Raw genomic sequence first — 14619 nt, 5'->3', positions numbered from 1 at the left:
ACTCAGAGTATGGTCACTGAGTTTTCCAGCCAAACAGCAGTGACCAGCAGGACCCATGGAGGCGGATAGCTTCAAGGACCCGAGCCAGAGCTAGAGACATGTTAGACTTGTCGACGCACTAAGACACAGGGGACCTTCCCTCCATGCTCATCAGATCGGAGGCCCAACCCGCAAGAGTGACAGTGGCACTTATTTGCTGCAGGGCTCTAGCGAGGAGATCTATGCGTTCATTCGAATACATAGGGATGACTTGGATAACCATATGCTATTCTGAATAGGCAGCCCTTCTTACCTTCAATCTTGAGATGCCCATGACTTCTCCTCATTTAGGGGCCTTGAGCGACTAAGATATAGATAAAGAGTAACAGAGGGTGGAGCATTGACCTCCAACATTCTCCCCCAATGTCCACACTTTGGACTATTGCCTTGGTCCGATGCTGAGAAGCTTCAATATATACTCGTGTCTCCTGATTGAGTGCCTTTATGAAGATGTCTGAAGCGTTCTCCTTGGTCAGACAATATAGCAGGTTGATCTTGTTGGTGATTATCTTTTCCCGAACAAAATGAGATTGTACCTCAATCTGCTTTGTTTGAGCATGGAACATTGGGTTTTCTGCAATGGCCATGTAACTCTTATTGTTGCAATTTAGGATGGAATCCATGTCATCAAGGATCCACTTGAGCCATATTGCTTCACAAGTTGCAGTAGATTGCTTTTGGCTCAACCTTGAATTATGAAGTGCAGCTACCTGCCAACAAAGAATACCCAAAAGTAGGCCTGCAGCCTCCAGGGGTTGAAATCTCTTGCCTTGGTGGGTACTTCATGCAGGTACATGGCTTGCAAGCAAACTAGACAAGTAAAATCCCTTCCTGCGATGTAAAATGCGCAACCAGAGTCTGCCAAAAAATTCTGCCCACAGTAACAATTATTGTCACAGCCTATCAAAGGTTTGAAATGCACCACAATGCTCTGATTTTGCCTTAAGACCATAGACCCAAGTATAATTGGTGAAGTCATCTATGAATGTAACATAATAGAGATAACCACCAAAAGTAGGTGTCCTCATGGGATCGCAGACATCACTGTGTATTAGCTGTAATTTTCGAGTAGCTCTTACTACACCATCCTTCTTAAAAGGAAATCTATGCATCTTGCCAAGGATGCAACCCTCACATGCATGAGGAGGAGGTGACTTCAAATGAGGCAATGCATCAACCATAGCATGCTTCTGAAGTGTCATCAAGCTACCATAGCTCATGTGCCCATATCTGGCATGCCATTACTCCTCATTCTACATCGCAACAGTGGGAGTGCTCACTGAAAGTGCAAGATCAGATCTTTTCTCATAAATGTCAAGCTGAAAAAGACCCCGATGCAAAGTGCCAGACAACATCAAAGCATAGTCATTCTCTTTGACTCGGACTGCACACTTAGCATTATCAAATATGACCTAAAATCCTCCTCTATTTAGAGAGGACACTGAAAGCAAATTCTTCTTTATACGTGGCACATAAAGAACATTTGTAATTCTGAAATCTGTGCCATCTGTGGATGTGAGTATGATGCTTCTTAGAAGTGATATGCTTAGAAGCACCACTATCAAAATACCAACCCCTACTCCACACACTGAATAAGAAGAATCATTTGCACATGTCACCTTTTTAGGATGCAGAGATGCAAAACGGCTCTTCTTAGAAGTGATATGCTTAGAAGCACCACTATCAAAATACCAACCCCTACTCCACACACTGAATAAGAAGAATCATTTGCACATGTCACCTTCTTTTTAGTAGGTGGTGGATGTAGAGATGCGAAACGGCTCTTCTTAGAAGTGATATGCTTAGAAGCACCACTATCAAAATACCAAATGTTCAGTGTCTCATTGACACAGAGAGAGCATGCTATGGTTGATGCATTGCCTCCTTTGGAGTCACCTCCTCCTCATGCATGTGAGGGTTGCATCCTTGGCAAGATGCATAGATTTCCTTTTAAGAAGGATGGTGCAATAAGAGCTACTCGAAAATTACAGCTAATACACAGTGATGTCTGTGGTCCCATGAGGACACCTGCTTTTGGTGGTTATCTCTATTATGTTACATTCATAGATGACTTCACCAATTATACTTGGGTCTATGGTCTTAAGGCAAAATCAAAAGTGTTTATGCATTTCAAACACTTTGTGGCTATGGTTGAAAATGAGACAGGACCCAAGGTGCAGACACTTCACACAGATAGAGGGGGGGAGTATATGTCTTATGAGTTTGAGGCATTTTTGAAGGAGAAAGGCATCACGCATCAGCTTATAGTGAGGCTTACACCTCAGTAAAATGGCAAAGCTGAGCGCAAGAATTGCACTCTTATGGAGATAGATAGATGCATGCTTACTTGTAAGAAGTTGCCTCACATGTTTTGGCTTGAAGGCCTCATGTGTGCAACTTATGTTTTGAATCGGCTCCCACAAAGGCTTTGAAGACAATCACTCCCTATGAGGCATGGCATGGGAGAAAGCCTTCAGTGGATCACTTCAGAGTTTTTGGTTGTTGCATATGCCCACGTGCTTGTGGAGTTTCGACATAAGTTGTCAGATAAGGCACTTAAATGCATTTTTGTTGGGTATAGTGCACAAAGCAAAGGCTATCGTCTCTACAATCCTGCTTCTCGCAAGATTTTTGTGAGTAGAGATGTTATATTTTCAGAGAATTCAGCACATACACATGCTGAATCTACTATTCTTCTTCAGATGCTGTTTTTGAGGGGATGCTTCCTATAGCATTTGGTTCCCCAGCTGAGGCTCATGCTGAAAATCAGAATTTACAGCAACCTCCTCTTGATCCACATGCCCCGATTCAGCCATATGCTGATTTTGTACCTCCACAGGGTGTGGATGAAGTTGTCAGGCAAGAGATTCAAGAGATACACGCAGCCAAAACAGTTCCGAATTGGTTGCTACAGACTCTCAGGGAGAGTAGGCTTGAGGCACCTTTGCCTGACAGAACTCGTAGTGCAGTAAGGCACGGAGGGGGGGCTCTTTCTATTGAGACAGCTTATGCAGGTACTCTTCTTGATGAAGAAGAACCTGACTCTTTTGAAGAAGCGAAGGATAATGTGCATTGGATGCATGCCATGCACAATGAATTGTAGTCCATTGAGAAAAATCAGACTTGGGATGTTATGGATGCCACAAGGAAAGCATGCCATTGGTACCAAATGGGTTTTCAAAGTGAAACAGAAGCCAGATGAGTCCATTGATAGGTACAAGGCAAGGCTGGTTGCCAAAGGCTATGCAGAGAAGAAGGGCATAGATTATGAGGAGACTTTTGCTCCTACATCCCGGATGACCACCACCATAAGGGGTGACTTGCAGATGCATGCCTACAGTGATTCACATTGGGCTGGAGACTATGATACCAGGCAGTCCACTAGTGGTAATTGTTTCTTTTTGGGCAAAGCTTGCATTTCTTGGCTGAGCAAGAAGCAATCTACAGTGGATACTTCCTCATGTGAAGTTGAGTACAGGACAGCTTTGACAGCGACAGTTCAATGTGTTTGGCTGCGTCGTTTGTTTGCTGATCTTCGTCTCTTATTGGAGGGTCCTTCTCCAATTCTCACTGATAGTCAGAGTGCTATAGCAGTGGCAAAGAATCCTGTGTTTCATGCTCGTACGAAGCACATCGAGGTTCATTATCATTATGTCAGAGAGAAGTTGCATGCAGGCGAGATCAGTATGATCTATGTGTCAACACATGACAATGTTACATACATATTCACCAAAGCACGTCCACGTGAGAAGTTTGAGGCATTTCGCAGTGCCCTAAACTTATCTCCTTTTGGGGATTGATCACTACCTTGTACACCACATTGGCACTACAGGGGGGTGTTAGAATTATTATTATATTCTAGGCAGTGGCCAATGTATTGGAATAAGTAGGTTAGGGGCACTTTTCCCTCATTGAGGTTTTTCCCCCTAACCACAGTCCAATCCCTAACTATGGTTAGTGGATAGGATAGGGGTTTTGTCACTTAGACAAAACCCCTCACTTCACTTTTGTACTTTACTCATTCTATTCAGTCCTTCAGCTTCCACTCTTGCTTATACTCTTGCTCGCTACTCTCCATTGTTCACAACCCTATCTGACTGATTTTGGGGTTGGCTAGGCTAGTTAGGAGGGCAGTCAGCCCTATACAAGGGCCTCCTTGGGAGGAATTCAAGTATTCAGTCAGGGCACTCCAGTGTGCAGTCCAACATGAGGTTGGAGAGCAACTGGGAGCGCATAGGATTAGTACTGCCTAATCAGGACAGTTAGTGTAGTTGGCACTAGCCTACTTGTCCAAAGTGTTCTAGGTGTCCTAAGTGAACATACTAGTGTTGCCTTCTAGGCATGTGGTGGTAGGATAGTGAATCCAGGGGATTCTAATTTCATGTGCCACTGACTAAGGTTGGGTGCTGATGTAGATCTCCTACAATCTGTAGTCTTGAACCATTCAACTGCAGATGGTATACGTGCTGTCTTAGCAATGCTTTATGGCATTGCCACACCATATAATGACTTCGAGGCAGAGACCTAGAAACCCGATTCTTATAACAATTTAGAGAAGGTAATATATGCCATAGCCACATGGAGATTCAGGAGGTAGAGGTTTGGGTTTTTTATTATGCCAACTTTTTCACGGTGAGCTATTAAGTTTGCCTCTCCAACATCTGTCTGAATTTCTGTGGAGGAATATACGATGATCTTCAAATCTTAAATAATCTGATATGCCATATACAAAGCCAATAATGCTTTTGTCCTGCTGTGGACTTAGCAAAGTGTTCAATTTTTCTGCCAGAATTTGGAAGCTTGGTCAAGTATGTCTCACAGGGCAAGATAGCAATAGATAGAATATTTTATTGCAATGAAGGAGTGCACGGGAAGAGTAGAAGATGAAATTCAGGAACACATACATGAAGCCTCTTAACAGCACTGTGTGATAGCAGTTGTGGGCGTGGCCGATTTGTTTGTTTGAAAACAATCACGTTTCTCGCACTCTGCATGTAGTTCTATGGGTTGGAGATCCTTTCTAATCATGTTGGTAAAAATGTCCTACAGTGCAAGGCTTCCTACTCTAATCTTGCTACGATGTTCTAGAACCTTGCAAAAAAGTTGTTTAATTGCATTATATGCTAATAATGATATATATATGTGATTGTATCCAGATTTTTCGGCTTGTTTTCTTGGACCTTCCAGGCCTTCTTTTCTTTTCAACCTACAGTCTTCTTGTTCTCTTTTGGGCAGAAATTTATCATCAGGTTGGTAAACTGCCACCTAATTCCCTTTAGCAGAGTCAATTCCTAATTAGAGGCTACAAATTATTCTGAGCTTGGTGTCTTTTCTTTATATTTAACTTGCTCATTTTCCCTTACTGATTTTGCAGGCTAAGAGCCTACCAACAGATCATCTGAGACCTGGATATCTTATCATAAATGCAGTAGTTTACTTCATTCAGGTGAAAGGAGGTTCTTTCTGACACTTTTATCTGAAAGCATCTTTATTGCTTCACCATGTTTGTTTGAAGTTCGTGCTTGTATTTAGGCAGTATTGCCTCTATCAAGTTTCCCATGGCTAAACCTTACATGTAAATTTGGGATTTGTTGCAACCATGGGAATGATGGTAGTTTGCCTGCATCTTACCACTTTTAGGGTTGTTGAGTAGGTCTGCATCTGGATCTACGAGTGGATTCGTCCAAGCAGCATTATATCTTCCATAGCCAGGCTGTTCTTTGCAGGTGAGTCCTGCTTGTCGTCTTCACTGAAAGAACGAATTTCCAGGAAAATCTTATACTTCTACTCATTTCAGTATTCCATAAATGCTAACTTCTCAAAATTGTCAAAGGAACTGTTGAGCATGCACATTCTTTTGGAGAGAATTATAGCAACTAATCTTAATTCCTGGTTGCAGTTGTATCTTTAATTGCAGCTTTGGGATTCTTATTTTACGGTGGAAGGTAAATTTCCAGTAATAGGTCTTGTATTTTTCAGTCCCATGATACATTTTATCACTCTCTGACACGTTGTGGCTCTCTAGTTTTGAGTGACAAACTGCTTGTATTTGCAGGTTGTTTTTAGTACTTAGAAGATTTCCCATTGAGTCAAAAGGTCGGCAGAAGAAACTTCGCGAGGTATGTTGAAGTCATTGCCAATAAGCAGTTCTGGTAAATAGGTGCTCTGGGTATTTCCAATGAACATAAATCTTTCGTCTTCAACTTTTCATTTTGCAAAAATAAATGAGATTCTACTACCACTGCTACACCACCCTAATTTAATGTTTAACAAAAAGAACTCGCACTACTCTCATATAATCAAACAAGTTCGAGTTTAATATCTATGTTAGTGGCTAACTCAATTGGTGAATGCAGTCAAAATCTTTCGAGTCAAATAGTAGTGAAGTCAGTAGTTCATTGTTCCCATACTCATTAAATGGCATTGTATTCAAAAGCGTTAAGATAACATGGATGTTAAAGCTAATTACCGTGCTTTGTTTGAAGTGTGTAAGGTTATGTGCTGCACAGATGTTTTTCTGTTGCTTTTTGTTTTGTATGGTCAAATGGCCTTTGAAAGCTAATGCTCTGTTCATTAGAACTGAATTATATCATAAAGAATATCAAGAGGGCTTGTGATGAAGTTGTTCAAGAGCTTGTATTGGAACAGTTATATATGCAGACAAAATTTCCAGGACTGGTAGTCTATGACTATCACATATTCTTTTCTCCTTTTGTTGTTCTGCATGCTTGATGCAGTAGACACGTGCGAGGTCACACTTCACAGCCCTTCTACAGTTTTCCTCCCTTCACGACCTTGTATGCATGTCCTGCCTGCTGTCTCCGCCTTCTTGTCCTCAGAATCAGTTTCCTGCCGTATCAACATACACAATTCTAACAACAGTAAAATAATGGCACAAACCAAGCATGTGCAGAAGGAGGTGAAGACCATTCCCACTGTCCACATAGCAAATGTGTTAGCACAAAGTCCTCAGGAGGAGAGGGAGGCTTGGACTCAGCAGCTCTACGTCAAGGGAAGCAAAACTCAGGAGAGGCAAGGTGGTGGACTGCAGAAGACATGCTGACGACAATGGATGACTTTGAGATCGGCTGTGAAACACGAAAATCTGTTCGCTCTCAGCTGGTTACGTCGAATCATGGGCACAGGCACTTGATTTTTCCTCCCAGCCAACCTCGGTGGTAGCAAGCTTCTCAGGAAAAAAAATCCGATTACGTGAAAGCTTCAGCTTGCTTATTCCTAACGAGCCCCAAAATTCCCTAGATGGATCTAGTATGCCACATGTCTTCATTTTTGTAGAGAAGGGGGAAGGGGCAGATTTGGAAATGGGGAGAGAATAGCAAAAGGAAGGGAGGAGAAGAGAGGAGAAGGGGAAGGAGAAAGGAAGAGAGAGAAGGCTGAGGGAATAGAGAGAGGGAGAGAGAGAGAGTGTGAGCGTAGGCAGCAGGTAGCAGGAGGGAGAGTAGATAGGATTAGATGTCACATCAAAAAGTCCCTTACAATCCTTTTTGGGTTGACTTATATAGTCCCCCACAGTTCCCACATTTCCCCTACTATTCTCCCATCTATTTCCCCCTTAAAATCCTTCTTTTTCCCACCTTCATTACAGCCATCCCTTCCCAAAGAATTTTGCCTTCAAAATTTCCAAGAGGTTGCCCTGGATGAGAAGGATACAACAGAAACTGATCAGCTCTGTAGGAAATGCACATAATCCCCTTCTTCAAAAGATAAGTACCTCCTTTGTTCATCCGCATACTTCTTCTGCTTGGCTTGGGCATCCTGCATATTCCTCTTAGCCAACTGCAGAAGGGCATTCATACTCTCCAAATCATTCCTTGCTTGCTGATTTTTCACAGCCAAGTCTGCAACTCTGGAAGGCATTCCCACTTTGCATCCATACATAGCCTCGAATGGACTCATGCCAATAGAGAGGTGTTTGGTGCTGTTGTAGCAAAATTCAGCCAATGCTAACCATTTGTCCCAAGACTTCTGTGTGTCATGACACTAATGCCTTAGATACTCCTCCAACCACTTGTTCACCCTCTCTGATTGTCCATCCGTCTGTGGATGATAAGCAGTACTAGGCGCAAGGGAAGTACCAACTGCAGTGAATAACTCCTGCCAAAAGTGACCCATAAATTTAGCATCCCTGTCACTGACAATCTCCTGAGGAAAACCATGGTGCTTGAACACATACTCAATGAATTGCCAGGCAACCTGTGAAGCGGAGTACCGAGTTTTAGTCGGTATGAAATGGGCCTGCTTAGTCATCTTGTCAACCACCACAAATATGCTATCCCAACCCTTATCTATAGAAGGCAAGCCTGTAATGAAGTCCATGGCAATGTGAGTCCATTTGCCTTCAGGAATGGGTAGTGGTTGCAGAAGGCCTGCGGGTAACCGGCTGTCCACTTTATTTTGTTGGCAGGGCAAACATTCACTAACAAACTTAACCACATCTCGCCACAAACCATCCCAAATAAAGCTCTCCTTGACTTTTTCATATGTTTTTGTGATACCGTATGCCCTGACATAGGGGATGAGTGCATTTCCTGTAATACCATCAACCTGTACTTGGAGTCTGGCACAAGATAAATTCTGTCCCTGCACCATAACAGTCCATTGCGGAGCTGAAATCGAACATGTCCTTGGCTGGACGAACTCTGTAACTCCACAAAAATAGGAGCTGCATCAGAATTTTGCATGTATTCCTCCTGAATCCCAAGTATCCACTCCTGATGAAGCGTGGAAATGGCAGACAGTTTGCATGACCACATCCTGGACAAGGCATCAGCAACCACATTCTCTTTCCCCTTTCTATATTCAATGTCAAAATCATAGGACTGAACTGCAGCCAGCCATCTCTTCTGCTTCATGGATAAATTAGGCTGCGTTAAGAAGTACTTGAGTGTCCCGTGATCCGTTTTGACCTTAATCTTGCTACCGTACAGGTAGTGGTGCCATTTTGCAAAAGCATGCAAGATTGCCAGCATCTCTTGATCATAAACATGATAATTCATTTCTCTGGCATTAAACTTCCTGCTCCCAAAAGCAATCACACCATGCTCTTGTTTTAGGACAGCTCCTAAACCTTTGCCACTGGCATCCGTCTCAATAATGAAAGACCGTGAGAAATCAGGGCACACCAATACAGGTGCATTGCTAAGGGCATCCTTGAGGTTATCAAAGCTGAGTTGTGCTGCTTCTGACCATTGGAAGGCATCCTTTTTCAGCAAATCAATGAGAGGGGCAGCCCTTTTGGCGAAGTGCCTAATGAATCTCCTGTAAAAAGAAGCAAGACCCAAGAAACCTCTGAGCTGCGTGGTATTTTGTGGCTGCGGCCACTCCTTAATGCATTTCACCTTAGCTGGGTCTACCCTGATTCCGTGCCTGCTTACAACATGACCAAGATATTCAACCTCCTCTGCCATAAATGTGCACTTGCTGGCCTTGGCATAAAGCTGATGCATTCTCAAGATTTCTAGCACTTGTCGGACATGGTCAATGTGTTCCTGTGCATCCTTACTATAAATGAGAATGTCATCGAAAAATACCAGCACACATTTGAAAAGAAGGTGGTGTAAGATCTTGTTCATGAGTGCCTGGAAGGTGGCTGGTGCATTAGTCAAACCAAAAGGCATCACCTTGAACTCATATAATCCTCTTTTTGTACGAAAGGCAGTCTTATGCTCATCACCCTCTTTCATCTTGATCTAATGGTAACCTGACCTCAAATCAATCTTCGTGAAATACTGAGCACCCTTGAGTTCATCCAGCAGGTCATCAATCTTGGGAATAGGAAACCTGTTCTTAATGGTGGTCTTATTCAATTCTCTGTAATCGATGCACATACGAAAAGAGCCATCCTTCTTTTTCACCAGGAGTACTGGAGATGCAAATGGCGAGGTGCTATGAGCAATGAATTTTTTCTCAAGCAAATCTCGCACCTATGTTGCCACTTCTTCCCATTCAACCTTAGAGAATCGGTACGGGCCCTTGTTTATTGGTTTACTACCATGTTCCAGGACTATGGCATGATCAACATCTCTTTTTGGGGGCAACTGAGATGGCATATCAGCAAACACATCCCCAAATTCTAAGAGCAATTTCTGCATTTCACAATTATCCACATGGGGAATACCACCCTCCTGAGGTACAGAGACATTCAATGCATAAATGGCACTTTCGTTCTTGAGCTCCCTAGCTAGCTGCCTTGCTGAAATGACCTGCAATTTCTGATTCACAATGCCCTGCAATGTAACAGTTCTACCTTTGTGGCAAAACTCAAGAGATAAAGCATTCAAATCTATACTGATTTTCCCCAGGGATTTCAGCCAATCACAACCCAGGACAGCATCTATGGGTCCCATATCCAATGCCAAAAGATCACCTGCAAACTCATAATGATCAGAAAACTTGATCCTGGCATCCTGGCAACAATGTCTGCTGATCATGTGCTGTCCATTCGCGATCTCCACTTTCAGACCATGGTCTATCTCTGTAGCAACTAATCCCAATCTTTGCAATGTTCTACAATTAATGAAACTGTGAGTGCTACCACTGTCTACCAATACATGGACAGATCTGCCATTAATCATTCCCTTCAACCTGATTGTGTCAGCACTTTTGGCACCCATCAAGGCATGTAGTGAGATGGTATACAGTGTAGACTGGGCATCCCAATAAATCTGTTCATCATCCACAGGAACATTACCATTAGCATCACCTTTGACAGGAAAAGGCATTGTAGGTTGATGCTCCAACACAGAGAGTGTTGGCTTACGGCCTTTCCTGCTACATGTAGGCTGAATATCAATCTCATGCATCACATGAGTGGTTTGCTCAATAGCCCCACCCGGATCAAAAGGAAAAACTGTCCCCTTTGTGGCATCTGTGTCAGGAGACTCATCTACATCATGAACTCCTGTCAATTCCTCATGAGAGACATCATGGGGGTCTGCTACATCAGCCACTTCATCATCATCAGATACTTCAATTATCATGCTGAGTTTGGCTGAGCGACATTCTTCATTTTGCACACATCTCGGTGCTCAGGTGTCCATTTCTCTCCACACCTAAAGCATAAATTTGCCTTCTTTCTACTGTCCATTATGGCTCTGGAATGTTGTTTAACTTCTGATTTGCCAAAACCAGTGCTGGGTTTGACACCTGTCTTTGCATCCATGGGCCTGTATGGCTTTGCATATGGCATCTTACTTCCAGAAACCGTTGGATATCGTGGGAAGGAAGCAGCTGCTGGTTTGTTATCAATCCAATCAGCAGAATTTGTCTTCCTGTCAGCATCATAAGCAGTACCATAGAAGCTATGTGACACATGCTTGTACTTGCCAGCATATTTTGGCTCAAACACCTCAGCAAGCTGGGCTGCTCGCTCAATGGTTAGAGGATTGTGAGCTCTCACATCAGCAGCTAGAGAGGGATCTAAGCCTTGTATAAAACGCAGCAACTTCCCTTTCTCAGAAATATCCTGTACAAACAAAGAAAGTCTCCAAAAACGCTGCAAGTACTCCTGGACCGTACATGTTTGTGACAGTGCATAAAATTCAGCAAGGTACTGTTCAAGGATCAGGGCCGAGACGAAGGTCGTGACCATAAGCTCCTTGAACTGTTTCCAGGTGGTAGGCTTCTGAGGTGACTCTCGCATGTAACGCCACCATGTATGTGCATAATCCTGTAAATGCATGCCAGCAAAAATGATCCTCTCCTCATCATTCTTAGGGTAGAAGCGGAAATAATCTTCAAGCTTCGTGAGCCACTCCTCCAACTCATTGGGAGTGCGAGTGTCACCCTTAAACTTATGCACAGAGATTTTATCTTTCACATCTTTGGCTGCGTTATTCCTATAGTGACTACCAGCATACTCACGCTTGAAGCTCACATACTGTGAAAAGGGCATCTCATTACGAACATCCTCAGGCAAAGCCCTATATGAACGTAAGGCATCTGAAAGCATATCATCCATGTTTGCATGCTGCCCACTTCCAGCATCATGCTGGTTAGGAGAACCACTCCCCTAATGCATAAGGTGCGTCTGACTGAAAGCATTACCTCCCTGATACGCAGGCTGAGTCTGACTGAATGTATTAACAGGAGGTGTCATCGAAGCATGCAATCCCTGCTGAGTCTGCCTGCCATAAACATCTCGGTGGGTGGGTGGCATAGAAAAAGGTTGAGAAGAGGACTGGCCCCTCTCCCAACTGCCTTGAAACCCAACACCCAATCCAGGCATGCTCGCCGTTGGCAAAAATGTGCCAATGGGCCGGCCCAAAATGGACGGCTCAACCAATGAAATATGCGAGCCAAATGGAGGCCTGGAATCAATAAGAGAAGTGCTCGGCGGCACAGGCAAGACATCACCAAAATCAACATAATCCCCATGCTGGGGTGCATGCATAGAACCAACATCATAAGTGCGACGGCCATCAGCCATAAATCCCCTGTGTGGGTCAGGAAAATCACCCTGGCTATTCGGCTGATCCCCGTGCTGGGGTGCGGGCTGCTTACCCTTATCGTGCATACTGATGGCGGTAGTGATCTGTTGCCCAAGGTTCTTACCCATCTAGGTGATAGCTGTATCGTGCATAGCCATAGCAGTGGTGAGCTGCTGCCCCAACTGCTGACCCATCTGCTGAAAAGCCCCCTGAAGCATCGAGGCCAATGCATCTAGAAACTGTGTGTCGGTAGGCATAGCAGAAACTGGCTGTGAAGGAGATGCACCCTCTGGGACCGGCATGAGCAGCATCGTCACCGTGCTGAGATGACTCATCCGACCGGGGTGCACGTTTGGGTGCCATGAGTGACACGAGGAAAATGTGCCAAGTGTCGAAGGCTCGATGTAGAGGCTCGAGAGGTGTCAGTAAAGAGGCTCAAATGCAGTCGTTGAAGAGGTTCGAAGAAAGCTCGGTGAAGAGGCTGGAAACGGGGCTCAAAATGAGCCACGAAGGTGGCTTAGAAAGGCCCAGAATAGGGCTGTAGGAGTACCCTAAAAGAGGTTTTTTTTTTTTTTTTTTGGGTTGGTGGAGCTTAGGACAACTAAGACACCTAGGGTAGTCTCAACTAAACCAAACTGACTAAACCCAACCTTATCCAATCACTAACCTAACTAGACCTAACCAGACCTAAACTAACCTAACCAACCAAACTTAGATCTAATCAAGACCTTAATCTAAGGTTTTGGAGGCATGGAAAAAGGGCGGAAGGCGGCGGTGGAAATCAGCCTGACAGCGGCGACGGACGTTACGGAGGTCGCGGGCGTCAAAATTTGGCTGACTGCGGCCAGCTTGCAACCAGGGCTACGGACGATAGGTGAACAAACGAAGGGGTGGCGAGACGAGTGGTGAACTAACGGGCGGCGAGCGGGCTGACGACTGACGGTGGGCTGAGGGCTAAGGGCTGACAGGCAGCGGCTAACGGGCTATGGCTTGAAGGCGTGAGCGACGGATGAGTTGTACCATTGCGTGCGATGCCAAGCTTGGGCGGGATGTAGGCTTGAGCAATGCTTGGGTTCACCATTGAGCGATGCCAAGCTTGTGTGGGATGCAGGCCTGAGCAATGGCTTGGCGTTCAAGATTTCACCCACCGTTCATGTCTCTGTTTATCGTTTGCAGAGGTATGAGACAGGAGATTTGTTTATCGTCGATGATGTTGATTGCAGTCACTCTATCGATCGAATGTTGGCGTACCAACTGTTAGAATCCGAGATGAAGAGTGAAGGGGTGAAGCAAAGGTGCCAGAGAGCGGGGAGCTCTGATACCAATGTAGAGAAGGGGGAAGGGGCAGATTTGGAGATGGGGAGAGAATAGCAAAAGGAAGGGAGGAGAAGAGAGGAGAAGGGGAAGGAGAAAGGAAGAGAGAGAAGGCTGAGGGAATAGAGAGAGGGAGAGTGTGAGCGTAGGCAGCAGGTAGCAGGAGGGAGAGTAGATAGGATTAGATGTCACATCAAAAAGTCCCTTACAATCCTTTTTGGGTTGACTTATATAGTCCCCCACAGTTCCCACATTTCCCCTACTATTCTCCCATCTATTTCCCCCTTAAAATCCTTCTTTTTCCCACCTTCATTACAATTTTAGGGTCCTTCCTTAATGCATCATTTACCCCTCTCTTGGGATATCATTAAAACTATTTGCCCCTAGGCACATTTCATGCATTTAGGTCCCTTAGCCTTAGATCCACCTAGTCTGGTGCCATGTCACCCTCACCAAGGATCTTGACCTTTATTCCTTATTGATCATTCACATGAAGCCCAAACAAATATAATACAAACATTGATCCTTTAAAGGAAAATGTCGACTGACCCTTCCGAGGTCATGTTACCTCGACTTGAGCGTAACATTCCTTCCCTCTTCAGGCATTAGCGTCCTCAATGATAAAGTCTGGGAACACTCTCTGTAACTGGTATACGGATTCCCAGGTAGCTCTTGATAGAGGTAGACCATGCCATGCAACCAACACCGTGGGTATCTTTTGATTGCGTACTTGCATTGTTCCTCGGTCCAGGACTCCTGTTGGTTTGCGTCTTGCATTATCCTCTATCTCCTGAAAAAACACAACACCCTCGATTAG

At 44.3% G+C, this 14619-nt stretch overlaps 1 protein-coding gene across 1 annotated transcript in view; it reads left to right on the top strand.

The window, feature by feature from the left end:
• Positions 1–14619, top strand: part of LOC147880178 (tobamovirus multiplication protein 1-like) — an 80883-nt gene that overhangs the window by 43259 nt on the left and 23005 nt on the right. The window contains exons 4-8 of the mRNA XM_087370438.1: positions 5196–5288; positions 5414–5485; positions 5693–5765; positions 5939–5984; positions 6095–6158. Coding sequence (XP_087226564.1) covers positions 5196–5288; positions 5414–5485; positions 5693–5765; positions 5939–5984; positions 6095–6158 — 348 coding nt within the window. The remainder of the gene's footprint in view (positions 1–5195; positions 5289–5413; positions 5486–5692; positions 5766–5938; positions 5985–6094; positions 6159–14619) is intronic.

The sequence above is a fragment of the Dipteris shenzhenensis genome, chromosome 32 (genome assembly GCF_047967505.1).
Source record: "Dipteris shenzhenensis isolate YYH24624 ecotype China chromosome 32, Dip_SZ_1.0, whole genome shotgun sequence".
NCBI lineage: Eukaryota > Viridiplantae > Streptophyta > Polypodiopsida > Gleicheniales > Dipteridaceae > Dipteris > Dipteris shenzhenensis.
Note: the sequence above shows the minus strand (reverse complement) of the source record. Positions and strands in the feature narration are given on the sequence as shown.